General features: G+C 41.6%; 1 protein-coding gene across 2 annotated transcripts; it reads left to right on the forward strand.

Annotated features, from left to right (window-relative positions):
• Positions 1–580: 580 nt before the first annotated feature.
• On the forward strand, positions 581–27,572 carry stxbp1a (syntaxin binding protein 1a). Of its 2 annotated transcripts, XM_058617017.1 has the most exons (20): positions 581–709; positions 10,055–10,104; positions 10,200–10,281; positions 10,382–10,458; positions 10,572–10,650; positions 11,140–11,243; positions 12,671–12,819; positions 13,248–13,332; positions 13,614–13,744; positions 13,864–13,971; positions 14,114–14,174; positions 15,032–15,097; positions 15,184–15,264; positions 15,638–15,776; positions 16,103–16,212; positions 16,337–16,438; positions 16,572–16,657; positions 18,098–18,252; positions 20,205–20,359; positions 25,294–27,572. In XM_058617017.1, exons 1-19 carry the CDS (start codon positions 673–675, stop codon positions 20,309–20,311), a joined length of 1,809 nt encoding a protein of 602 aa, XP_058473000.1. In that variant the 5' UTR covers positions 581–672; the 3' UTR covers positions 20,312–20,359; positions 25,294–27,572. The 2 variants fall into 2 exon arrangements, with proteins under 2 accessions (XP_058473000.1, XP_058473001.1); XM_058617018.1 differs by lacking the exon at positions 20,205–20,359.
• Positions 27,573–27,980: the final 408 nt, after the last annotated feature.

Consider the following 27,980-nt stretch of genomic DNA (forward strand, 5'->3'; position numbering starts at 1 on the left):
ATGATTATATATAAAGTTCCATGTATGTTTTTCCATGGACTCTCACTGTTGATGTTGTCTGGATATTTGCTGCCCCCGTGTGGCCATTTTTTATGTTGAAATGAAGTAGGAGTAATGATTGGTTATTATATTGTTTTATTGTTTCTGTTATTTGTCTGTTTGTTTGGTTCTGAACTGACTGACCTGGTAACGTAAATAATCAAATAAAAATAAAATAACTATAATTGGTCACTTAATAAACCATGCATTTGTAAACATTTCTGTTGTTACCATGACTACTGCTGCAGGCTGATCAGGGACAAGAGAGTTTGTAACCAGAGGTCTCCGGTTTAAATCCAAGGACAGGTCAAGGGCTGGAGTTCCTCTGAGCAAGGCACCGAGTCCCCAAAGTGAGTTTTAGATGCTGTTTTTATTGTCCATGTTTTAGTTGCTGCTGATTTTGTTGCTTCTGATTTTTGTTTTATTTAAAAAATCATCTGTGCAGGAAAAATAAATCGCAGTTGAAGCCAAACGTCTCTTTTTCCACCAATGAGAGGGGGATGCGGAAGGATACGCGGTGACGTCACCACCTGGAGGCTCCTCCACGGAGACGTGAGGTGAGAGAGGGAGAGAGCGAGGGAGAGAGAGCGAGGATCAGTCAGTGCAGCAGTTTTCAGCAGCAGCAGCAGCATCATGGCTCCAATCGGATTAAAGGCGGTGGTCGGAGAAAGTAAGAAACATAATCTGATCATTTATTTCTACATCATGTTCTTTATCTACTGTGTGCGCGCGCGCGCGCGCGCTACTGTATGTGTGTGGTGCAGGATGCGGATGACTGAGTGAATCTGAATGATGAAGATGAAGGTGATGATGATGATGAAGATGCTGCTGTGTTTGCTTCATTGTAAAAAAAAAAAAATCACACAGACTGTAGTAGCGTGCGCAGACTGGTGCGTGTGTGTGTGTGTGCGGGCTACTGCGGTGCGGATGCGCAGTGAGAAGCTGCGGTGATGCAGCAGCAGCGGCAGCGGGCCCGCACACACACACACACACACACACACACACACACACACCATCATTATGTTATCTGCGTTATAATCCAGCAGGAATGTTTGTACAGGAGTCTTAATCTCAGCCAGTCACGTGATCTAACGCTGGTATCGATTGTAAAGTGATTGGAGGTGATCAGATTCTCTGAGGCTGGAGCTGAGCCTCGCCCCCATGATGGAGCCTGAAAACAGCCTCCTGCTCCTCTTCCTCCTCCTCCTCTTCCTCCTTCACATTCATAGCGGATTAATGTGTTCACACTCTTAAAATAAAAATAAAAAAGAATCTACATAATCTGAGGTTAAAGCCTCCTTAGCATCATTATTAATCATCAATCATGTGCTTTTGTGTGTGTGTGCGCGAGGACACTGCAGTTCACCATCTGATTTTGTCATTGGCTGATGCTCAGCAGTGTGTGTGTGTGTGTGTGTGTGTGTTTCATGTATTACTCATGTTGTGGGGACCTTAATCTGTTCCCACAGTCACATGATGGGGACTCGTCTTCCTTATGGGGGACAAAAATCACGTCCCCGTTTAAAGGTGAAGATATGCTGTATGGTTAAGTCTCAGGAAATGAATGTTAAAGTCAATGTAGTGTCCTCTGAAGTCATGGAAACCAGACTGTGTGTGTGTGTGTGTGTGTGTGTGTGTGTGACCTAGCAGCAGGTCCTTGTTCATTAGGTCGGTTATCGTGTCGTACCTCATTCATACTGCTCAGAAAAAATGGTTTAATGTTGTGTTTTAATGTGTTTTCCACCAGCGTTAATGTGATTTCATCAACATTCACTCACCGTTCACACAATTTAGCAACGCTAGCGTCTTTCATTTCTCCACTTATTAGCATCACTGGAAAAGTAAAACCCAGGTGAACACGTTAATTACTTCTTCATCTGCTTTGTTATTGCCACCATTTCTGACACTTGTCACTTACTGGAACTGGAACCGGAACCTCACTGCACTGGAAACCAAATTTGTATATTGCGGCCACTTCCTGCCGAAAAACCGCTAACCCTAACAGCTAACCCCCGAAACAGGAAGTAGCCCTAGTTTCATTAGCTGTTAGCATAGTCGTTAGCGTAATGTTTTTAGTTATCCTTACTTTTTGAAACTGTGGACATCGCTCAGATCATCGTAACGATTGAATTTAAGAGAACAAGAAGTAAATGAGTAGTAACTCAAAGTAGTCACGTTTGAGCATTATCAGCGAGACTCATTTTGTTAGTGACGTCACAATTCACGCAAAACCTCGCAAGGACTCCTTCGTACTGACACAAACTTCGGACAGTTTGCATCAGCAGAGAGTAGCAACGTAAAATGAGTCCGCGTCTGTCAAATGTTCCTTACCGTTCCAGTAGGTGGAGGTAGTGAGCCCTTAGGTTGTTTGCCTTTAAAATCAACATCTAGCCGCTATCACGACAATGCCAGAAGATATATTGTGTTTGTGTATATTAGTGTTACATGGAGCATACACACCTAAATATGACTTTGATGAGTCCGACATTTTCATACCTGAATGAGCAAAAACGGTTTCTAAGTGTAATAATACGAATAAATAATGCTGACTCAGCAATCACACAAACACTATATTATTTATTAAATAAATAAAAAACAGCAGGACGTGTCCGTCAACAGTCAGCGAAAACTGCAGACTTTGCAAATTTGCTAATTGCGTTGTTTCAAATTGTGACGTGAATGAATTGTTTGGCTCCATAGAGCAGTTTAAAGTATGACTTTTTCACCTGCTGTGACCGGCCTGTGGTTCAGGATCCACTTCAGAACAGATTGATCTGGGTTTTTTATGTCTCACTAGTGACGTGATCCTGAATCTTCACATGCCATAAATCACAACAGGTTCACTGGTGCATTACATTTATACTGAACCCCCAACCCCCACACTTATCTCACTCACACACACACACACACACACACACACACACACTCACACACACACACACACACACACATACTCGTATTTCAATCCATTTTACGACTTGCATTCATTTGAACAACCTACCCAGGCTCATGTCCCTAACCATAACCACTATTAAAATCTTAGCTCTAAACATAACCCTGTTCCTCAGAAATGAGGTTCTGCCTCATTAGGACCAGGTTTTGGTCTCCAGGTCCTGACACACACCCACACACACACTCCCTCTGCTATGAGATATGAGATGATATAAATCTGCTTTGAAAATGGTTCTAAAGGTCGACATCAACCAGAATGATTTATTTTCTTTGCTCGTGTTGCGTTCTGCAGAACTTGAGAAACTCATCAAGCAGCAGCAAATCAAAACAAGCTATGCTAACACCGACACCAAAATGATCCCATATTATACCGTTCTAGCACGACTCAGCTCTACTTTGTGTTTGAGCCGATACTAAAATGTGACGTCAACAGACTGCCGGCCACTGATTGGTCAGAGAGTGTCGTCACTGAAGAGTCACGAGCGCGACGTCCAACACAAGAATCAAAGCCAACAATGCCGAACTGTAGATTAAAGTTAAAAAGACTTAAAAATCCTTTAAAAACATGACGTTAATCTCCAACATTTACCAAAGGAAATGTCTAACATCCTAATATTTAACAGAGCAGTCTGGTGTATTGAGAGACAGCACTGCTGAAAGCTGGCGATCACTCGTGAGCCCAATCACGACCACGTTCAGCGGTATTTCAGTTCAGTGAATGTGTCCGGTCATGCAGGAAGTAGTGAACGATTCTGTGAGCAAATCTTTTTAATCGACTGATTCTAATGATTCATTTACACCCAAAACAGATGCTTTACAAGTCACTAGTTTGTGTGTTTGTGTCACGTAGAAAAACAACGTCATGACACCCACTAAACTGTTTTGTTGTTGCGTTCCTGATGCTAACTGTAGACATCTGTTGGCAAACTTCTATAACTATCAATATAAATAGTGAGTAAAAGTCATGTGCAGAAATTTTGGCTCATTAAAAGTCAAATTCCTCGCAGTTTCTCAGAATCACAGAGCAGCAACAGCTTCACATTCATGCTAGTCTTAATACAGAGTGCTAGCTAGCAAACCTTAGCTTAGAACCATACAAGTTCTTGTAAAAAATGAGCATTAATCAGTTTATTTACACACCAGTTTTATAAAACACATAAAGCACATGTGAAATGAACAAGAACAACAGAAGCGTCATGTTTTTTTCTACTGCAACTCTTTGTTTGTTAGCCTATACTGTAGCTAACGTCTCCTCCAGTCAACAAATACAGGAAATGTAGTGTTAAATGCTCCACTTTTAAAACTTTTAAATCAAACAAACATGATGTAATATAGCTAATAATTTACTGTTATGATTGTTTGTATGAAACTGGCTGTTTTCAGCACTGAATGAACAAAAACTACAGGAAAGTGAATTATATCTCAATATATTTTGTCATTTGTTAATCTTTAAACGAGTGGAATCATTGACTTTTAAAAAAAATACATTATTGTTTAACACATTATAGTAAAAATAACGTTCTTTTTTTTTTTTTACCTGTACTGAAGGTTTAAGTTATGGTTCACATTTTGGTAGGAATGATCATTTTTTGTATATTTTGTGATTTTTTTCGGTTCCCATCACTGGTAGTTGTGCTCATGATACATTTTTTTTTATTATTACCAGATTATTATATCGGATATCTTGATATCTTCATATGAATCAATATGGTAGGTTAACATTTTACTGTCCACCATGTGGAAAACACACAATTAAATCCACTTTATTTAATCACACTTGGAACAAAAGACGTTCTTTTGTGGCACATGGGAGTTTGAAAAGCCTTCAGTTTATGGAAAATAATCCTCATTTTGACATTTTTCATGTGGTGTCTTCGCTCCTTCTTCACTACATGAGCACACTCGCGTCCTTGTCTGCTCTTTCCTTAACAATCACTGTGTTATCGTCGGTTACATAACGCAGAACTGAAAGCAGGTGCAGCCTCTCAGCGTGTGGAGTGGGCCGTCGTCGTCTTTTCTCGGTGTAAACACACGGTGGATAAAGTGGATACAGTCTTTCCCTGTAGGTGAAGGCAGGGACGCAGCGGCTGCACCTGGGCTCTGTTTGGCTGAGGTGGAGCTGCGACGGTGATTGGTGGAGGAGATGCTCGGTGAGGGGAGGGAGGGAGGGAGGGTGACACCATTACGGCTTCTCTCTCTGCAGCAGTGGATGATGATGATGGTGGTGGGGGAGGAGGAGGAGGGGGATGGGCGGAAAGCAGAGAGCTTCAGCAGCCACCCTTTCCTCCATCATGACTGTGTGTGAGAGAGCGTCGCAGCCTCACAGAGACACACGAGGAAGAGGAGGAGGAAGAGACGATGATGGAGTCATTGTGTCATTTTATTTTATTTTTTATGTAATTACACAGCGGTGATAACAGACGAGGTGAACTCTCACGACTGTGATATTTCAGGAACACTAAACTCTGTCCACATGAAAAACGCCTCCCATGTGTTTTCCTGTAGACAAACCAACCTCGCCTCTTTGCCGTCGTCGTCTTCTTCTTCTTGTGTTTGTAGATCTGTTATTTCCTGCTTCATGATACGTTATATTAAGAAGAAAGGTCGTTCATGGAGTGGTTAGCACTCAGGTTCAGGACCTGGTCTGAATAACCGCCTTTCTGCATGGAGTCTGCATTCATTCATTCATTCATTCATTTATTTATTAAACCTTTATTTAACCAGGTAAAAACCCCATTGACATCGAAATCTCTTTCCCAAGGGTGACCTGGCCAAGAGGTCACAATAAATATCAGATTAGATCATCTGTGATGGTAAAAGGACTAATGTCATCAGTGGGTCTCTCTTTAGTTCCGTAGCTGAGACGTCTTTGTCGTCTTTGTCCTGTAAATGTGTCTTTACCTCTGGACTCTAAGGCTCTCTCAGTGTGGCTTTTTTTAACCTCTCACTCTCTGGCACCAAAGTCCATTGAGAAGAATGCTGTTTTTAGCTCACGTGGACTCAGAAGCTGCTGGTCCGCTGCTGCCTCGTGTGGTCAGTCTGTGTCACTGAGGTGAATCCAAACAAAGGATTTCAAACACAGAAGTCATAAAATGACACAACTGAAGTTTACTGGTGGAGGCAGCAGTGGATCAACCACTCCTGTGTCCCTGTGATGTAAAACCAAGGATTTTCTCTGGGGTTTCTCTGCTTCACTGATTTAATATTACATAAGAAAGAATATAATATACTATACACCACTTTGTTTGCTTTTAATGACATGATGGCTAGTTTTAAATGTCACATTATCTCACACACACTCTGCTGACCTTGAAGACATCAAGAAACCACAGCCTCACACACTCGTCTGGGATCAGTGTCGGTCGTAGAGTCATAGAGTAGAGCCTGCAGGCCAGTGTAAACAACACACGCACATACATCCATGTGTGGTGTTGTGTCACCGTGGTTACAGAGAGAAGCAGACCTCTCTGCTGCAGTGTTAGTGTCTCTCCTGATCTTAATGAATTCCCTTTTTTTCTTGCTGTGTCAGAGTGAACAGACGTGCTCTTCCTCCATGACTCTCCTCTTACACACACACACACACACACGCAGAGGCACATATAACAGTGTTACAAAAACATGTACTTATAGAAGATAAACAGCGCTGTCATCCTTAAACTGATAGTTCAGGTGTTTGAAGGTGTTTATACGTAAGTCAGCGACGTGGGACACACGGAAAAACAGATAACAGTCACTTAACAAAGGCTCACGTACTAAAAATCAACTCCTTTTTTAAGTCTACGGTATCTTTAGACTATGTTTGCTGCTTGGTCTCACTGTGAGACAGACCTTTCTAAAGTCCTGTGCCAAAGTCCATAGAGAAAATCAGTCATTTTACATCTTCAGCACACAGGAGTTGTTGATCCACTGCTGCCTCCACCTGTAAGTTTAAATGTGTTATTTTGTGACTTCAGAGTTTAAAAAGTCTCGGTTCAGATTCACATCAATGACATGACTGATTTTCTCTATGGGGTTTGGTGTGGGAGAGAATAACTTCATCTTTCTGTTAAAAATACTCTGTGAACATATTCTTAATATATCGTAGACTTAAGATGAGAGATTTTTATTTGTTAAGTGGCTAAAATCTCTATTTATATGGCTCAAGAGTTCGTGTCACGAGTATTTCAGTCACATGACTTGACTGTGTGTGATATCAGTGCAGGTCATGGGAAATACTCCTCCTCACTGTTCACCTCTCCTCAGCCCACATGACCTCTGACCTCTGAGTCCAGAGCAGTGACAAACACAGATGATCCTCCTCTGCTTTTGGCTTTTCTCTCTCATATGAAACTGTTAAAAACACAGTTTGAGGTATAACAGTATCATATACATGCCTATGTTTCTTCTATTAATATTGTTATTATCCCTAAAACATGTGACGTTTAATTTCACCTTAGAGCTAAAAAAACCCGCAGATTTTCTCTGTGGACTTTGGTGCAGGAGAGTGAACACAGTAACCTGAACTGTCCCTTTAAATGTAAACAGGCATAAATGTTGTTTCTTTGCTTCCATTTTGTCATTTTCCAGCATTTCTTCATATAAATATGAGACATTTTCCTGGACGATCACAAGTCTGTCCTCGTGTGTTGTTATTACGAGCTTTCAAAATGTCCACCTGTCTCCTTAAGATCAACGACGTCTCCTCTAGGGAGCGACGATGATGCAGCAGCAGCAGTGAGCAGCAGCAGCAGCAGCAGATCTAGAGGAGTCATGTAGTGAGAGGTGAAGGAGAAGCTTCTCCAGTCACTCATGTCGAGTAAAACCACGCGTCAGCAGTAACACAACACAACACCACACAATGCACTCTTTCATGTGACACATTTAAACAAGGATTAATGTAATTGATCACATCATTAAAAGTGCCGTCACACCTTCAGTGTGGTTTTCTCTGCGCTGACATGAGGATGTGTATCCTGTTCAACTGGATGTGAGAGCTCAGGAGGCTTTTGAGCGTGTGTGTGTGTGTGTGTGTGTGTGTGTGTGTGTGTGTGTGTGTGTGTGTGGGGTTGACACAGCTGTTGTTCTGTGTTTGTTCAGGTCTGGTCTGACTGCTGCAGCTTCCCTGACTCTGCTGCTGCTGTTGTTGCTGTTGTTACTGTTGTTGTTGCTTGTTGCTGTTGCTGTTGTTGTTCTTCTTCTTCTTTAGGACAGAAAGGAAAACATTCAGAAGCTGAGGTTTATCTTTGGTCACAGTGTCAACTCACTGTGATGTTTAAGGTTCTGTTCGGGGCTTTGTTGGGTTTTTCTTTGGGACTGTGTTTCAGCCTGAAAAAAAAATGCCTCTAAAAAAGACAAGAAAATATTAGCACGATTAGTGGAAAATGACTTCTTTCAAGCAGAAACAGTATCTACAGTTTATATATATAAAGTAAATAAGTCCAAAAAATGAGTAGTTCAGTTTTTATGCTAACTGTCAACATGCGAACAGTTTGTCTGAAATCAACTGCAAAATGACTTTGGCAAAACACAAACTGTACGAACACAGAGGCAAATGTGGAGACTAGATGTTAGCGTCGATTTGATTGGAATTGGAATTTAATGGCTGTCAATCACGCTGTAGCCCCGCCCTTGTTTTAACTCTTTGAATGGGACCATTATTCCCAAAAATGGACATCAAAGACGACCCAAAAGTAGCTGCTGAGGTCGCCACCTGGTGGCCATTCAAGAAATACAGGCTTCAGGAACTTCCACATTGGCTTTGTTTTCCTCCGTCAGTCTGCTCTATACGAGCAGCATATTCTTGTTGCTAACAAACAGGAGACAGGAGGTGAAAGTTGTCCCTGAAAGTCAAACTTCCCGTCTCGTTTGTCTCAGACTTTTTATCAGAACCAGGAAAGAAAAACAAAGAGAGAGGAAACACAGGAAAAAGGAGGCAGGAGAGACGGAAATCCTCACTCATGTCTCATCCTGTGGCCTCGAGCTGCTGCTGGATGAAACGACGATTTCACCTCTGTCACTTTCTGCGTTTTAGTTCAAGTTACTATGTCGTAGTTTGTCTTTTTTTGTTTTAGTTTCTTTCGTTTTGTCTTCCAGGAGAGACGGGGGTTAGAAATAGACCAACGCTGAGTCAGGGAATCAGAAAAGTGTCACTGTTCATATGAGATGTCCCGTGTGTCCCACAGGAAGTCAAACACAGGACAGTCTGTCTCTGTCTTCATCCGTCCTTAGTTCCTCAATGTTATCGACTAAAGTGACCAAACCTTTGGTCTTTATTAGCCGTGTTGTTTCTAATCTAATCCACATGAGTCGTTTATAATCCGTGTTTAATCCCTCAGTGTTTCAGCCACAGAGATTAGAGAGTTTAATCCAACACGTTGTCAAACGATGAGATTTACCCCTAAAAGGATTTGTTGTAATGCGACGACGATGAAGCAGATTTGTTTTTGACGCTACGATCGGGCCAATATTGGCGTCGTCATGGTGACATGATGTCATGATGATGGACGGGATTATTTTTCTGGGAGAAATCAGCAGAGTTTTACTCGCTCCTCATTGTCGTCCTCGTCTATGACTTTGTTTCAGGACAGGTTTGACTTTAACAGTCCAACTCCTCCCCCAGTGCAGGAAGAAATGCATCATGGGAGTTTTTTGTTGTTGTTAAAACAGGAAAAAATCACACAACTGGTTTTATTTTTAACGAAGGACTAAACACGTGTGTGTGTGTGTGTGTTCTTGTATTTGTTGCCGTTTTAGGAAAACATTTTTTTCTCATAAACACTGATTTTGTCAGGACCAGTAGTCTTCATGGAGACTAAAACCTGGTCCTAATGAGGCAGAACCTTCATTTACTGAAGAACTGTGTGTTTGTGTTCTTGTATTTGTGGCTCACAGTTGGAAATGACTCGGTTTCAGTATTGGACACAAAAAAGTGGTATCGTCCCATCCCTACTTAGAATTGGGGTTAGGTTAGGGTGAGGTTAAAGGTTAGAGTTAGTCCTCACTATGAATGAAGTGTGTGTGTGTGTGTGTGTGTGTGTGTTTAGCCTCAGATCAGGTTCATGATGTGTGTTTTTTGTCTCTTCAGAGATTATGAACGATGTCATCAAGAAGGTAAAGAAGAAGGGAGAATGGAAGGTAAGATAATCATGAACACACACTCACACACAAACAGTTCTGTAACTGACTAACTAACTAGGTTAGTAACCTTGAATGTGCTCTCGTGTTTCCAGGCGCTGATCGTGGACCAGCTGAGCATGAGGATGTTGTCGTCCTGCTGCAAGATGACCGACATCATGACGGAGGGAATCACCAGTAAGACCTGACGTCCTTCACATGCTTCACTCTTTGTCCTTAGCGTGCGTTTGTGTGTGTGTGTGTGTGTTCACGTTCACGCTGCTTTGTCTCCCTCTAGTTGTGGAGGACATCAACAAGCGGCGAGAACCTCTGCCCAGTCTGGAGGCCATTTACCTGATCACACCTACAGAGAAGGTTAGCACGCACACACACACACACACACACACACACACACACACATCGTTTTCCCATACGTACATCTCGCATGTGTGTGTGTGCTGTGTCTGACTTTGTCTCTCTGTCCTCAGTCCGTCCACACCCTCATCGGAGACTTCAAAGATCCTCATTCAGCGAAATACAAGGCAGCTCACGTTTTCTTCACTGACTGTGAGTTTATTATTATTATTGTGTTTATGTAAATTCAGTGACACAGTAGTTCAGGAGGTCCACACTCCATCCATATGTAGTTTGATAGCTGGGGTTGCTATCTAGCAAGCTACCTAGCGACAATTAGCCTGCTAGCAGCACAAAAACAAGATAGTTTATATAATTTCCCAGTTTTTTTTAAGAACAATTAGCTAGCTAGTTAACAGAAAAATAAACTAGTTTACATAATATCCCAGTTTTTAAGAACAATGAGCAGCACACTTTTTTTATTTCCTGTGGTTTATGTGAGCGTTGTAGCCAGGTTTGCTAACTAGCAAGCTAACCCAGGCTATTTGAAATTTGAGGCTATGTGAATACACCTGGAAGTCTACATCTGCATCGTTATAACACTGACCAATCATTACCAACACCTGGAACCATGAGGAACAGGAACGTCGCGTGCTGTCGTATGAAATGTTAACGTTGCTGTTTGTGTTCTCTGGTTCGTAGCCTGCCCCGATCCGCTGTTCAACGAGCTGGTGAAGAGCCGCGCTTCGAAAACCACAAAGACTCTGACGGAGATCAACATCGCATTCCTGCCCTACGAGTCTCAGGTAGGCGTGAGAGAGACACACTGAATTGTTGTGTCCTCTCTGTCCCCTTTTCCCAAAGCTCCAAATACAGGAAGAGTTCCAGCTGCGAGTCGACGAGTCAAGACATGAAAAACAGGGAGGTTGTAGGTTAATAGCATCAGGGATTATTAACAGAAGACAAAGATAGAAACATAAATAATACTCCCTGGTGGCGTCTTTGCACAGTGCCGCTGACTCAGCGGTCACTCTGTTTTTGGAAAATCTGTTCTCTCCTCCTTCTCTGCCCTTCATATATTTCCAGCCTGGTCTTTTTTTGGGGGAAGGGAGGACTGAGGAGATGAGAAGGATTAAAGAATGAGGAGGAGAGCGTTGATGTTACATCTCGACGTTATATTATATTTATTTATATATTTCCTCTCAACTCTCCTCTCATCATCACTTCTACTGTCCATCCTTTACTCTCTCTCTCTCTCTCTCTCCCTCTCTCTCTCTCTCTCTCTCTCTCTCTCTCTCTCTCTCTCTCTCTCTGTCCCACAATGCTTTGCTTCCTCGCTCTTGTCTGCTCTAATTAATTCTGAGTCGGTGATTTTTCAGCTCCAGGCAAATTGCAGCGTTTTTAGCCCCGCCCTCTGGTCCGCAATGTGGTCTGATTAGACGAGTCAGGGTCCTCACAGGAGGCGGTAACCAATGGAAACAAGACAAACGTAGGAGCAGTGTTCGTCACGTGACTGTGGACAGATGGGGAGGAGGAGGGAGAGGTAGTGAGGGATGTGGGGAAGAGGAAATCAGGGACGTGCAGACAAGGAAAGAGGAAGGGTGAGCGGTAGAGAAGGAGAGAAAATGAGGAAATTAAAGGGATAGTTCCAGCTGGCAGGCTTGTTTTCACTGAAAACTAAAAAAAAACATTAAACTTAATATATACCAGCTTCAGCGTACTCAATATTAAGACTCTGTACACTCATATGTTGGTGTGAGACAGCTTCAACTGACTGGAAACTGAAGTTTGTAAATTGCACACCAAACTCCATAGAGAAAATCAGCGTTTTTATCCTGCAGTGACACAGGAGCTGCTGGTCTACTGCTGCCTCGTGTGGTGATTTTGTGCTACTTTGGTGCATCCAAACAAAGGATTTTAAACACAGAATTCACAAAAGTAACACATTTGAATGTACTGATGGAGGCAACAGTGGATCAACAACTCCTGTGCATCACTGTGTGCTGTGATGTAAAATCACTGATTTTCTCTATGGACTTTGGTGTGGATAAGAGCGGTTTGGAAACTTCACTTTCCTGTTGGAAAAAGTCAGTCTAGCAGCATGTAGCTAAGAAAGCACACATATATGACGGTGTAGATTTTATTGGGTGACCATTTTGAAAAGTGGCTACTTGATTTCAGTGTTATATATATATATATATGTGTGCGTGTGTGTGTGTGTGTGTGTGTGCAGGTGTACTCTCTGGACAATCCAGATGCCTTCCACAGTTTCTACAGTCCTCACAAGACCCAGCTCAAGAACCCAGTGATGGAGAGGCTGGCTGAGCAGCTGGCCACGCTCTGCGCCACCCTGAAGGAGTACCCTGCCGTCAGATACCGAGGGTGAGCAGCGGGGGGCGCTAAAAGCAGGATGCTGTGGGTACAGGGTGGTAAAGTTAGCTACAATGGGTAATAAGTGGAATGAACTGATTAAATTTTGATGAGCTAATGATGCTGCTGAGTCACTCCCACTTCCGATGTAAATGTTATTTCCCCAGTGTAATAATGAAACCTATTTAGTTTTGGATTATACTCATTTGTAGCTTCTTTTAACATTAGTGTTCCTCTCTATGCAGATGATACACTCCTGTTGACCGTCACCACAATTATTCTACATTATTATTTACAAAATGAGCCATCCAAATCGATACTTCTGTGTTTTCGCAGAAAGTCTTATATTTACCAATAACTTCTTTATCTTAACGTCCCTCCATCTTTTCCCACTATGTTCATCTACGACCGTTTCTTTTCTTTTTTCGTCTCCGTGTCAGGGAGTACAAGGACAACGCCACGCTGGCTCAGCTGGTTCAGGACAAACTGGACGCCTACAAAGCTGATGACCCCACCATGGGAGAGGTGAGCTCAGCATTAAAATACCTGTAATAGGTGTGGGAATCACAGAAAAATTATATTTATCAATTGATTATGGTAAATCGCCTTTAGCCAGTTCACTTTCATTTACTCCAGTGATAAGCGCCACCATCTGGGGTCACTAGGTAATGACACCACTGAGGGGGAGAAAAATGTGACATTTGGTGCCAGCATGTCTATAATCATATTTCACGAGTCTGGACAGGATGGTTTATTCTCAGTATTTATATTTGTTGTATTTCCTCTCTCTCTCTCTCTCCCTGTAGGGTCCAGATAAGGCTCGCTCACAGCTGATCATCCTGGACAGGGCGTTCGATCCCGTCTCCCCCGTCCTGCACGAGCTCACCTTCCAAGCCATGGGCTACGACCTGCTGCCCATCGAAAACGACGTCTACAAGTACGCCAAAAAACGCCAAAACAAAACATTTCAAAGTGTCACTCTATAGGACTGTGTTTGTGTGTTAATGAAGTGATATTTTTTAGTAAATTCAAGATGTGAGTGATGCTCATCCGCAGGTATGAGACCAGCGGAATCGGAGACTCCCGTGAGAAGGAGGTCCTACTGCACGAGGACGATGACCTGTGGGTGAGCCTGAGACACAAACACATAGCCGAGGTGTCCCAGTGAGTAACGCTGTTTGTCTTCACCACTTTATAAACAAAATAAATGAGCCGTCTTTTGTACCTGTGTCTCATTGGTTCGTCCTCTGACTGCCGTGTGTGTGTGTGTGTGTGTGTGTGTGTGTGTGTGTGTTCTGTATTTCAGGGAGGTGACACGTCAACTGAAGGAATTTTCCGCCAGCAAGAGGATGAACACTGGAGAGAAGGTAACGAGGAGCCGGAACGTTGCGTTTGTAACATTCAGGAGGGATTATTGCCTGAAATATATATGTGCATGTACGTGGACAATAGTTGCATTGCTTCATGGAGGTTGCCGTCTTTTACGCCATGTTTCTACAGCAATCTGAAAAGGAAAACCAGCCAGGGTGTCTATTTAACATTTACCTGTAGGGTGATTAGCTTAGCATAGCATTAAAGTGTCTCCACTGACCTCTGAATCACAGCAGATATTAGCTTCACAACACACACATGAAAAGCTTTCATGACATCACTTTCCTTTTGGTTTGTTAATCACATTTCAGCTAGCTAGTTAACATAAGATATTGGCTGCTACCATCATGAACAAACCTCAGTGTTGACAGGGTTGGTAATATCAGCTCAGTAGCTGTGTCACATTTGAGCCTACTTAAAAAAAAAACATTGACTAAGCTAGCTAGCTAATGTCAACTAATCGCCGCAAACACCATGATCAACCTCAGCGTCGACAGGGACGTAATGTTAGCTCAGTAGCTCTGTCAGCTTCTTCTCAGCAAATTTGAATTAAATTTACTAAGCTAGCTAGCTATCTAATGCATGCTATTCATCACTAATATCATGACCAACCTCAGTGTTAACAGTAATGTTTGCTAGTGTAAGCTAATCACCACAGGAATGTAATGTTAGCTCAGTGTCTTTTTCAGCACCTTTCAGCAGTAATTCTTTAATAAGCTAGCTAGCTAATGTGCTAATATGTCACATGACCCTGTATCGGATATGATCTGGGGTATGTGATTTGAAAATCAAAGATTTCTGTGTACGTGAACGTATCCTTGAAGGACCACCTGTGACTTTTGTCTCGACACAGACTACGATGAGGGATTTGTCTCAGATGCTGAAGAAGATGCCTCAGTACCAGAAGGAGCTCAGTAAGGTCAGTGTGTGTGTGTTTTCCTGTATGTGTGTGTGTGTGTGTCAGCCGGTGAGCGTTAGCGCTGACTCTGTGTTTGTCTCTCTCAGTACTCCACTCACCTGCAGTTGGCCGAGGACTGTATGAAACATTACCAGGGAACAGTGGACAAACTGTGCCGCGTTGAACAGGTGAGATCAGTGAAGAGGAGACGGTTGTGTTTTAAAGTCTCTGCAACAGCGACACCTGTGGCCTGGAGCCGTTAGCCGTTTTGTCCCATTCTTCTGAACGTGACGACTCAAGAACGTCTTGAGGAAATCCTTTCAAGTTTGGCACAATCTTTCACATGGACGCTCTGGTGAACTTGATAAGATTTTGGTGACCAAATATTAAACATCATGTTCACTGGTCAAAGTTTAGAGCTAAAAAATGACTCAAACACATTTTGGGCCCATAAACAACATTTGGCACTGATATTCCCTCGGCTTCAAGGATGAATTGATTTCCTGTCAAAAAGTCACTGCGATCACACTAACGCAAGTTTACCGGTGTTTTCTCTTGTAGGACTTGGCTATGGGAACAGACGCAGAGGGAGAGAAGATCAAAGACCCGATGAGGGCCATCGTGCCAATCCTGCTGGACGCTAACGTCAGCACATACGACAAGATTCGCATCATCCTGCTCTACATTTTCCTCAAAAACGGTGAGTGGAAGAAAACTTTATCCAATCTGATCAAATCTGTCCATCTCAAGAACATCTTGAAGGAATTCTTCCAAATTTGACACAAATATTTACGTGGATTTAAGGACGATTCACTTTTGGAGGTCAAAGTTCAAGGTCTCTTTGACCTCCACAAGCCTTGTTTTTGCCGTGAATGCATGAAAACCTCAAGAGTATTCTTTCAAATTTGGAACAAACGTTCACTTGGACTCGGTGAAGAACTGCTTCAATATTGTGAGGGGAAATTCACAACTCTTGATCGCTCTTTAGTTATTTATTTAGTTTATTATGGACTTGTAACCGTTCAGGCATCACGGAGGAGAATCTGAACAAGCTGATCCAACACGCTCAGATTCCTCCTGAGGACAGTGAGATCATCACTAACATGGCTCACCTGGGCGTCCCCATCATCACAGACGTAAGAGCCTCACACTTATTTTCTTACAGTTTCATTCATTCATTCATTCATTCATTCATTCATTTATACACACGTTTGTCATTTCTTTCATGTCCCTTCTTCTTCTTCTTGTCTCCGTCTTCAGTCCACCCTCCGCCGAGGAAAGAAGTTGGACAGGAAGGAGCGTGTGAGTGAACAGACCTATCAGCTGTCCCGCTGGACACCACTGGTCAAGGACATCATTGAGGTGTGTGTGTGTGTGTGTGGTTGCTTCTGAAGTGTGTTACAAATATTCTGACAAATACAGTATTTTTTTATTTATATTTATTATTATTATTATTATTATTATTATGATGATGTATTCTTTTGTTGTCCTGTAGGACGCTATTGATGATAAACTGGACACCAAGCACTACCCGTACATCTCCACCCGCTCCTCTGCCTCCTTCAGCACCACTGCAGTCAGGTACACACACACACCCTCACACACACACACACACACACACACACACACACACACAGCCTTACCCCAAACTTTAACCTTTAACCACAATTCAAATCTTAGTCCCAAACTTAACCAGTTCTGCCTCATTAGGACCAGGTTTTGGTCTCCATGAGGACTTACTTGTCCTGACAAGGTCAGTGTCCTAAAGAGGCCTCTTTTTATTAAAATGTGCGTCCTTTGCGCCAGTCATTTCCGAACATGGTTGCCATGGTAACACAATTAAAGACGGCTCATCAAGAGGGCAGAGAAAAACTTGAAAAAATAAACAAAAACAATAAAATAACAGCGGCAATAATCACAATAGAGGATAGACTGATGCTGACTCAGCATGCGTGTTAGATCAATAGTCATTTGGGGAAAGGAGACGAGTGATGGATCAATACTTGTCTATAATCATGAATAAATGCAGTGAGGTGAGTCACTGATAACTGACACTAGTTTGTGAGGCGTATACAGGACCTCACAAATGTCTACAAACGTTTTCCTGTTTTTTCAATGAGACATACTTTTAATTTAATTTTACCTTTATTTTATCAGGTAAAAGAAAAATGTAAACATTTTAGAAAATATTTAAGCAAAATTTAAGAACAATTTTATTATTTGCAATGTTTCCCTGGCCAGAAAATGCCAGAAAACACTCGCAGGGGTCACACATGTAAAGGTCTTTAGAAACTGTGTTAAAATTGTGGGAAAACCTTTACAAGTGTCATTAAGAAATGCAAATTTCACAGTCAAACATCAGCCAGTAACTAAATTATAAGTCAACTGACCTGGATAACAGTCACACGCTCTGCTGCTGGTGTTTATTGATTCAGGATCAGATTCTGATCTCATGTGTTGCCCCTCCCCCACAGTTCAGTGGAAAAACACACACACATAATCCACAGTTCTGGTCTTAAAGGTACAGTAGGCAGGATTATTTTTGTATAATTAATCAATAATTCCATTATAACCTCTGTCCCCCCGCCCCACAACAAACTCCATAGAGAGAATCAGTGATTTAACATCACAGCACACAGGAGCTGTTGATCCACTGTCGCGTCCATTACTAAGTTCAGTTGTGTCATTTTATGACTTTGGTGTTAGAAATCCTTTGTTCAGATTTACCCCAGTGACGCAAAGTGACCACACGAGGCAGCAGTGGACCAGCAGCTCCTGTGTCCCTGTGAGCTAAAAAGGCAGATTTTCTCTGTGGGGTTTGGTGCGAGAGAGTCCATTAACAAATAACAGTGATTTTAACCTCATAGAACAGTCTCCCTTCATCCCTTTAATTGAATCCTCACAAGGTTTATCCAACAATTTCACATTGTTGTGTCCACAAAATGAAAACTAAAGACAAAGAAAGAACTGTTGCCCTGAAGTGGAAACAATCCCGATTTTTTTCCTTCTCTGCTCCTGCAGCGCTCGGTACGGACACTGGCACAAGAACAAGACACCTGGAGAATATCGCACAGGTCCACGTGTCATGGTCTTCATCATCGGAGGCGTGTCCTTCAGCGAGATGCGCTGCGCCTATGAGGTCACACAGGCCAATGGGAAATGGGAAGCGGTCATTGGTGAGTAACGCGACCGGGGGGGTGGGGGCGCCACTGAGCGCAGACTGAGAATTTGAAGAAGAAGGATCAGACAGTTGCCATGGCTGCTCACAGATGTAGAGAGGCAGAGTGGGGGCGTGGCTCTGTTGTTGTAGTTCAGGGATGTGGGTAAAAGCTGTGTCGCAGGTCACATGATGGACTCTATATTAGCGTTCTGTATATTAAGAATATGTACACTCATATTTTGGCGTGAGGCAGTTTTTTCTGACTGGAAACTGAAGTTTTCTAAACTGCACACCAAACTTCCATAGAGAAAATCATCTAATTTAGCTCATGGAGAGAGAAGCTGCTGGTCGACTGCTGCCGCGTTTGGTCGGGTTGTGTCACTGAAGTAAATCTGAACAAAGGATTTCAGCAGTGGATCAACAACTCCTGTGTGCTGTGCTGTGAAATCGCTGATTTTCTCTATGGACTTTGGTGTGGATTAGGGTGTGGTTTTGCACACTTCACTGCACAGTCTGTCTAACAGCATGTACTGTAGCTCAGAAAGCATACATATATGATGGTGTAGATTTTATTGAGTGACCATTTTGACCAAGTGGCTTCTTGAGTTAAGTGTTCGTGACATGCAAAAAAAAGTCAATTTTTTTATTTTTATTTATTTAATTTTAGCTTATTTACGGCCTCTCCAAACTTTACACGTTCCATGGCCTTAACACTAACGCACCTGCAGTTCCATTTATATAATGATCCTGATTCCACACTCTGTTCCTTTCCAATAAATGATCCCATTCTGCGACATGCTCATTGGAAGATTTTACAATTTTCAGGCTGTATGCAAACAACCAACCGTCACAGTGTTCACAAGTTACGGACACTGGCTTTGACATCACGGCTAAAAATAGTGTTTCGAGCACCTGAGTTGATTTCCTGCTTATATTTTTGGTTATGTTTGGTAATCTCTTAGATTTAGGCAGTTTGGGCTGAATAATTAAAGAAATAGTACAAAATTTGGGGTTTTCCTCAAAAATAATATGGCATTGTCATCTGCATATACACACACCAGAATGTCTCAACGATGTAATAATCTGCCAAAAACATCCAAGATTCAGTTCCCAATACTAATTCTGACGTTGAGTATGAGCTCACTTTCTCTCTGTGTCAAAACTGTTATTTTCAGACACATAATGGAGAATGTGGTTGAGTTGCGTGAGACGCTACTTTGTGTGAGACACAGTCAGCCAATCAAAACACGTTATGGAAGGTGCTAGCTATTCAAATCATGTTTTAGCTCAAACACTATGTGGCTAAAACAGAACAGTCAGACAAGTTTTTTTGTTGGACTAAGTGCAAAGGTACGTACGTACGTAACATACGTCCAGTACTTCTTCAACGGCCGTCGTGAGACAAACAGCCACAAACTGAGCTGCTGGTCGTCCTCTGTTCTTGTCGTGTCTTGACTAAACCAGTTGTATCACACACACACACACACACTACAGGTGGGGAAAAAAATCTAATTTAAATTTGTTTTTTTCACATAATTCCACTCGACACTTCATGACCAACAGTCACACAGACAGTGCAAGTGTAATATGTGTGTGTGCAGTGTGTTGTTTGTGTTCTGCCCCTCTGTACTCTGTTTATTTCATGTGTTGTTATAGCTTTGCCAGTATGTGTGTGTGTGTGTGTGTGCGTGCGTGTGCGTGTGCGTGTGCGTGTGTGTGTGTGTGTGCTCTGCTTCAGCTCTTACTGTCTCTAAAAACAACTGTTGTGTTTAAATTGCAGCCACGGCATCACGTCTACTTCTGTGTCTTTATGTTGGTGTGTATTGTGTGTGTTGTGTGTGTGTGTGTGTGTGTGTAAGGTGGCTTGTTTTAACCCTGTTGTGTTTGGAGAGAGTTGGGTGGGGAGGGGGAGGGGGGTGTGGCATGTGCTGAGAGACGAGTGGTGAAGCCGCCTCTGTTCCTCCACAGGTGCCACCCACATGCTCACCCCCACCAAATTCTTATCGGACCTGCAGCACCCCGACTTCCGAGAGTCCACTAGGGTGTCCTTTGAGGAGGCAGACCCCTCCGAGTGAGGCAGAGACAGTTTGGGAGGGAGGGAGAGAGAAATCACACTGAAAAAAGTAAAGGCAGCCGCACAGTGAAGCCCTTTCTGAACCTCCACAGCACAAGGGCTTCCTCCTTGTTCCTTTTTATTATTTTTTTATTTTTTAACACTCAGTAACGTGTTATGTAACTCCACCCCCACCCCCATGTCCTTCAGTGATGGGCAGCCCTGACCTCTCCTCAGAGCATGGACCACTCCACCAGGCTCCACTTCCTGTTAGTTAGCTAATCAGAATGTGCGTCTCATAGGTAACGTGGCTATAGCAAGTCCAAATTCAAATATTTACCCTCTTATTGGCAGAGGTTTATACAGGTACAGGTACACAACGACGTTTTTGAATGATTGTTATACCTTACTATGCGTCTATTTTTATACCCCACTATAACACGCATTTTTTATACCTTACCGTCCTACCTCATTGTACAGTTTTTTCCCTCACTATACTATGAAATGTTTATACCTCATTTGACTACGAAATTTCTATACCTCACTGTACGTTTTTTTACCCCACGTTACTAAGAAATCTTTATACCTCACTAACCACACATTTTTTATACCTCACGTTATTACATTTTTTGTACCTCACCCTACTACAAAACTGTTATACCTCACTAGCTACAGAATTGTTCTACCTCACCATACTCTGATCTTCTACCTCACTCTTCTAGGATGTTTTTGAACCTAAACACACTTAAAATCTCACTTTATCTCTAGCACATAAGAAAACCATAAAACTGAATAATGTCGACCTGATCAGCTGCAGGTGATGTTGGTGATGTCATAGATCACATGTTTGCAGGTAGAACGTTTGGATTTGTGTAAATGAAGTCTGTGCTGAGGAGCGGACATGCCTGAGGAGGTCGTGACCCCATCCCTGCTGCCTCCTCCCATCATCTCCACTGTGTGGATTAAATCGCCCTTCGATTCCACCCAAAGGCCCTTCTCGCCTGTTTAACGCTCACTTCAGATTTAATCTGCCCCGTCAGGATCCATCTTTACTTGTTTTTAACTGTCTTGATTATTTTTCTAATTACCCTGTCTTCACAAAAGACAACCCCCTTAATTTCCCCTTAGTGTTATTTTTTTCAGAGCAGGTCCTTGAGTTGATGCTGAAATCCAAAAAAAAGGGATTTTCTCCTTTCTTATTTATTTCTTTGCGTTATTTCATTTAACTGACAATTCTCTGACTCCACCCATGTCACTCTCTCTCTCTCTCTCTCGCTCGCTGTCTCAGCTCACGACTCAACACATGCTCACATGACTCACGGCTCATCTGCAGAGGGTTCCGGATAATTCACACTCATAATGAGGAATTATTTCAGTGGAAATCACTTTGTCTCTCTGCTGAGGATGTAGCATTGTTCCATCCGATGTTTTAGCAACCTTCCTCAGAGTAATGATGCCACACGTGACTCATCATCATCATCATCATCATCATCAAATTTGAGAAGAATTGTTTTATTTTCAACCAAAAAAGTGATGGTTCGTCTTCTATTAATTTGTTCAGCGTTGCTACTGTTAGCAGTGTTTTCTTTTGGCTAACTTCTTGCAAATGTTTTGCTTTTCTTAAAAGAGCGGGACGTCCTTAACATACACAGGGAAACATGTTTAGCAGATTTAGCATGAACAAAGCCTCACAAAAACACTTACTGCTGTCACATTAACAAAGATGGAGAGGTCAAAATTAGCATTAGCTTCTGTTTAGTGGTAGATGTAGCATACAGAGATGTTAGGAGATTTATATTAGTGTCAAATAACTTGTTCTAAGTATCAGTAAAGTAATCATTATGAGATAGCAACGATTAGCTGATTATGATTACCATTAAAAGGGTGTTTAATGTTATATATATAGCTTCAGAAACTAGTACAAAATGGCTTTTATAAACATAGCCAAACATGATATTAGCATCTCCTTCCCACATTGACCTACATAAATACATATATAAATGTACAATGTTGTCATGCTTAAAACATCATGTAGGCTAATTTGTTTATCAAAGGGACTAGATTAGCTTTCCTAGCTATAACGATAACATTAACTACTAAATATTTACTTTGTTAAGTTCTGCAAAGTCATATTGACCTACGAGGCGGGTGCTAAACAAAATGCCCTCCCTTAACAAATGTGTTTTTAAAAGGTAGAGTTAGCGCAGCAAAGTGCAGGATGTTAGCCAAAAGTCGACTTTGCTAATAGTAGCTTTTTCTTTGTTTTGTCTCCAGAAGACAGATTTTCACATCCATGACCACGTCATTGAGCGTCTAACGCACATATATCACCACCCAGAACAGTATTTTCTCCAAGGGATGGTGTAATACCACTTTTTTGTGTCCGATACGATAACAACCTCGAGTATCGACCAATCCTTTTGTGTTTTAAACAACTTAAATTGCATTTACCACCTAGCTAAAACCAGTCACTCACACCCTTGACTTTGTGTGTTTACGTCATATTTAGGGGACAGATATATCGGGTTGTTTTTTTCTTGTTTTTTGACCAGTATCGGACGATACTGCGTATCGTATCGGCTCATCCCTAATTTTTCACTCATGAAAACAGAGTATTGTTGTTCGGGCATCCAACTCACTCCTGACTAATCTGCCAAAGAGATTTTACTCACAAACATCAGAATTCTGGTTTTTAATGGTTCCGACCCCCCCCCCCCCCACACACACACACACACACAACACCCCCACATATTGCCACATTCCCGAGCAAAATGGCCGCCACGTACTAAAACAACTCATTGTTTTTGTTCAGCTGTTTTGGTCTGAAGCCCGGTCATGTACGGTAACTCAGTGGAGTTGGAGATCAGTGTCACTGTGTTGTGTTTCTGGGGCTGAAGCCACGAAGCTGTGTGTTTGAGAGGGAGGAAAACGGCAGAGAAGCAGGTGAGGCCAGTCCCCCACACTGACCTCATACTAAAACCACGACCCCTTACCATCACCATAACAACCAAACTGGAGATGGGTCCCGCCTCTTTCTCTCCTGTTTTTTTCCTTCCCACGACTTCCATCGCAGGATCTTGTTTTAATGTTAACTGTTTAATCAAAGTGACCTGGAAGAAACATGCAGCTTTGAAACAGAAACAAACCAATGTAGGTCAAACAGTGTTGATGTTGAACAGGTGTGAGGAGTCAATCAAAGCGTCTGTTTGCTATTTCTCTGGTCACTATTTAAAGGGATAGTTCCAGATTTTGACTCAAGAAAAATGGCATTGAGTGGGGGAAACAAGAAAAAACAGAGTTTAGCCACTTAACATAATGCTCACATATTAAAATCAAACAAAAAAAAAATCAGTTTGTGTCGCTTTGTAAACCTGTTGCTCTCCCACACCAAACCCCATAGAGAAAATCAGCGATTTAGCTCACAGGGACACAGGAGCTGCTGGTCTACCGCTGCCTCGTGTGGTCACTTTGTGTCACTCGGGTAAATCCACATGAAGGATTTCAAACACAGAAGTGACAAAATAACTACATGTGAACTTAATTGTGGAGGCAGCAGTGGATCAACAGCTCCTGTGCGCTGTGACGTTAAAACGCTGATTTTCTCCATGGACTTTGGTGTGCGGGGGGAGAAGTTTCAAAGGTTTATAAGCTTCTTTATTTTCCCACCAGAAAAGGTTGTCCAACATTAAAATAAAGCAGTAACTATATTCTTAAGATAAAGATAGAGTAACCCTGATGTATAGTTTATAAGTTGGGTCTTTAATTAAGTGGCTATAATTCAGTAAAGAAGGAAAAGCATCAGGCAGACGTTTGCTTCACTCCTCTCAACACCTTTCAAGAATGTCTTCAAAGTGTCTTCAGTCGTCACGAGCGTCCATCGCTGTCCAGTTTTCACACTTTCATTCACATTAACGACAAAAATGTCCGACAACGACGACGACGACACACGCAGAGAAAACCTTGCTGTCTGCTTTTATTTTCCAGCTTTTCTGCTTTTGCTGCATGACCTTCAGTTCACGGCCGACATGGTCGTGTGCACATTTTTCTAACATCTTTATTTATTCATTTCTTTATTTTTGGGCTGTGCTGCGTTGACACAGGTTTTGATGTTTTTTCCTGCCTCTCTTTTTTGAGCTCATGTCAGTCGTGTTGGTCACTGATGTGCGTTCCTCCATCACATCCAGCTGCATGTGATTTAGCCCAGCGTCATGAGTTTGAATCAGCTCTGTGTATATATATTTTTATTAAAATCATTAAAAAAAATAAAGATTGATGAATATTTGGAGAGATAATCCCCCCAGATTTGGTCATATGAGGTTTTTAGCCATGTCTACTAAATCTAAATCTAATTTGGGGGGATTTTTTTCTTTCTTCACATCAGTTTTGTTAAGTGTGGTTGTACATTGTGAGTGTTTATTTGAGTTTACAGTAACTTAAGACTACGTTAGACACTGTTAAACAGACTTCTCCAACAACAAACTGGAGTTTCTAACCGATTCACTCTCCCACACCAAACCCCATAGAGAAAATCTGTGATTTAAGCTCACGGGGGACTCAGGAGCTGCTGTTCTACTGCTGCCTCGTGTGGTCACTTTGTGCCACTTTGGTTCATCCAAACAAGCGATTTTAAACACACATTGACAAAAGTACCACATTTGAATTTATTGATAGATGCAGCAGTGGATCAACAACTCCTTTGTGCCTAATTACAAAAATGCAGATTTTCTCTATGGAGTTTGGTGTGGGAGAATAAAAAGTTTACTAAGTGACACAAACCTCAGTTTTCTGTTACAAACACACTTAAAACATGAGTAAATGTTCATTTAAATGATATTATATTGTCATTACAGTTCTGTAAAAAATGTGAAATTGTTGCTATTTTAGTTTTTTTTTTTACATTAAGAGCTGAAAACACATTTTCATCATTGGATTAATTTTTCTTTTCATTTTACATATGTGCAGATCTAACGCTGTGTGTGTGTGTGTGTGTGTGTGTGTGTCCAGGCTCCACCCACGTCTTCACGCCCACGAGCCTGCTGGAGCAGCTGAAGGCCATGAACAAACCAGACGAGGAGGTGACCAGCTAAAATCTTCCAATCGCGTCTTTTTCTCTCTCTCTCTCTGTCTTCACCTTCACCCTCCTCCTCCTCCTCGACCCGCTCCATTAAGTGTGTATGCATCCTGCTTGAAAAGAAATAAAATAATAATGATAATAATAATAATAATATATATACATGGTGTATCAAAGAATAAAAACTGTTGCAAGTATTCTCATGTTTTACAATGGATGCAACTCAACGAAACCTATGGAAAAGTAACAAAGTGAAGGCCATGTAAAAGTGAACGTACCAAATGTAAACGCTGTTACGAAACCTAGCTACAATGTGTCAAAGGTCCACATTTGACTCCCGTCCTTTTTCCTTTGGATTTCCTCCCCTCACTGTGGGGTTTATCGGAGGCAGGTGGAGGAGGGACGAGGTTGGTGTTGTAATAATAATAATAATAATAATAATAATAATTAAAAAGAAAAAAAAGAATTAATGAAAAAAACATATCAGACAACATGCAATATAAATATAGATATAAAATGAATATTTTCACAGGAGAGGAGCCGCCCCCTTTGACTTTGACCCCTTTGAGACGTAAATATTCCGTAGCATGCTTGGACTCGTGTGTGGACATGTGTTTGTATCCAGTGTGGATGTTTCGTGGGAGCTGCAGAGTTCGCGGTTAGCTTTTTTCCAAAGACGCCGAGTTGGAATACTTCACCGAAGAGGTTTGCGTTTTGAACACAGAAGGAATTTTGTTTGACCGAAGCAAAGTCAGCCTAAAAATGCACCTTTTAATAAGTCATAACAACAAGGAACACCCCCCTCTGCTGGTCAAAATCTTCCATCCTTGTTAACGTTTGTGGCAAATTTGAAAGGATTCTCTCGAGGTTTTTCATAATCGTCAATCTTTCATGACGTAGTTGAACCACCAAGATCTCGTCAGTCCATGTGAACGTTCATGTCAAGCTTGAGAGGATTCTCTCAAGACTTTCCTAAAATAACACACTCACAATTTTAACAAAGTCACAGGAACTAATCCGTTCATCCTTCAGTCCGTGTGAACGTTTGTGAAAGAAGTTTTCTTTATTATATCATGTTCATAAAAACTCACGATATCCAAATTTCATTCAAGTTCACCTTTGAATCCAAGTGAGCGTCGGTACCAAACGTTGGACAGAACGAATCCCTCAAGGATTTCTTGAGATGTCGCGTTCACGAGATTGAATGACGCGATGATTTTGAGGATTCCCGAAAGACATTTTTTAAGAGTGCGTATTGCAATGTTGGAAGAATCTGAACGACTGTCGACTTTCACGACATCGCGTCAAACTAATTTTTGAAGGTCATCTTCTCGAACGTATAACCTGGAAAATTCCCAAACAGACAAGAAACTCGACGCTCAAAACGGAAAAAAACTTTTGGTGAAGTTTTCGCTTAAAAAACTTGGCAGAGCAAAAAGACGAAAAGAGAAAGTAGCTCTGTAAAAAAAAAAAGGAAATAAAAAATGGTCCCTCCTCCGGCTGCCGAGACTGTGAAGTATTTACCCGCCACCACTTATTTTTTCCCTTTCTCCGGAGAAACTTCACACGTCTTAATGTCTTTAAAGGGCCGTTGCTTGCTGTTAATAGAAAACGTTAAAAAGGGCCTCTCGTTCTTCAGTATTGTATCCCGTCTTCTCATTGATTCGTAACGATGTTTAATTGCACTGATCGTGTTGTGTATCCGACATATGTTGCCGTTTTAGCGTCTCACTGTTGACTGGTGATCTTTTACGACTGTGATGTAGTGAACTTTTCTTTTTTTTTTGTTGAAAAGAAAAATGTGAAGCCGCCGTGTGTTCGTGATGTTTTAGCCGTAGCCGTTAGCTGGGAAAAATCTCTATTTTCTTTCTTCTTTTTTGTTTTTCTTCCTGGTGCAATGTTACGCCCTCTAGTGGTGAATGGCTTTCTTTCTTTCTCTCCGGGACATATGACTTGTACATTGCACTGATGCGTTTTCTGTGATGCAAATGCTTGTTTTTTTCTATTATTTTTTGCTGTATAGAAGTTTACTCTGTTTTAATTGATTGATTTATATCTAAATTATTTATCAGAGGAAAAAAAACAACAACAACAATTGTCCTCAATCTGTTTAACTTATTGGAAATGTTTGTTTGCCAGTGTTGAAGCACAAACAAGACTTCCATGTGTACCTACTATGTATTAAGGCTGTCTAATAAATTGGCTTCCATGACTTTAAAGTCTCAACGCGTTATTTCAAAATATTTTATAAATTACACTGTTTGTTTACCTTAATATGACATGTTTTTGTAGAAATATTGTTTTTTACACTGAATTTTTTTTATGTCTTACTGAGTTTTACACCAACTTCTTTGTACCTGACTGTGTTTTTAACAACGACAGTTTTGGACGACATACTAAACTATGACTTTTTTGTCACATTTTGGACGACATACTAATCTATGACTTTGTCACATTTTGGACGACATACTAAACTATGACTTTGTCACATTTTGGACGACATACTAAACTGTGACTTTTTTGTCACATTTTGGACGACATACTTATCTATGACTTTTTTGTCACATTTTGGACGACATACTAATCTATGACTTTGTCACATTTTGGACGACATACTAAA

Source organism: Solea solea, chromosome 19, assembly GCF_958295425.1.
Source record: "Solea solea chromosome 19, fSolSol10.1, whole genome shotgun sequence".
NCBI classification, from domain to species: domain Eukaryota; kingdom Metazoa; phylum Chordata; class Actinopteri; order Pleuronectiformes; family Soleidae; genus Solea; species Solea solea.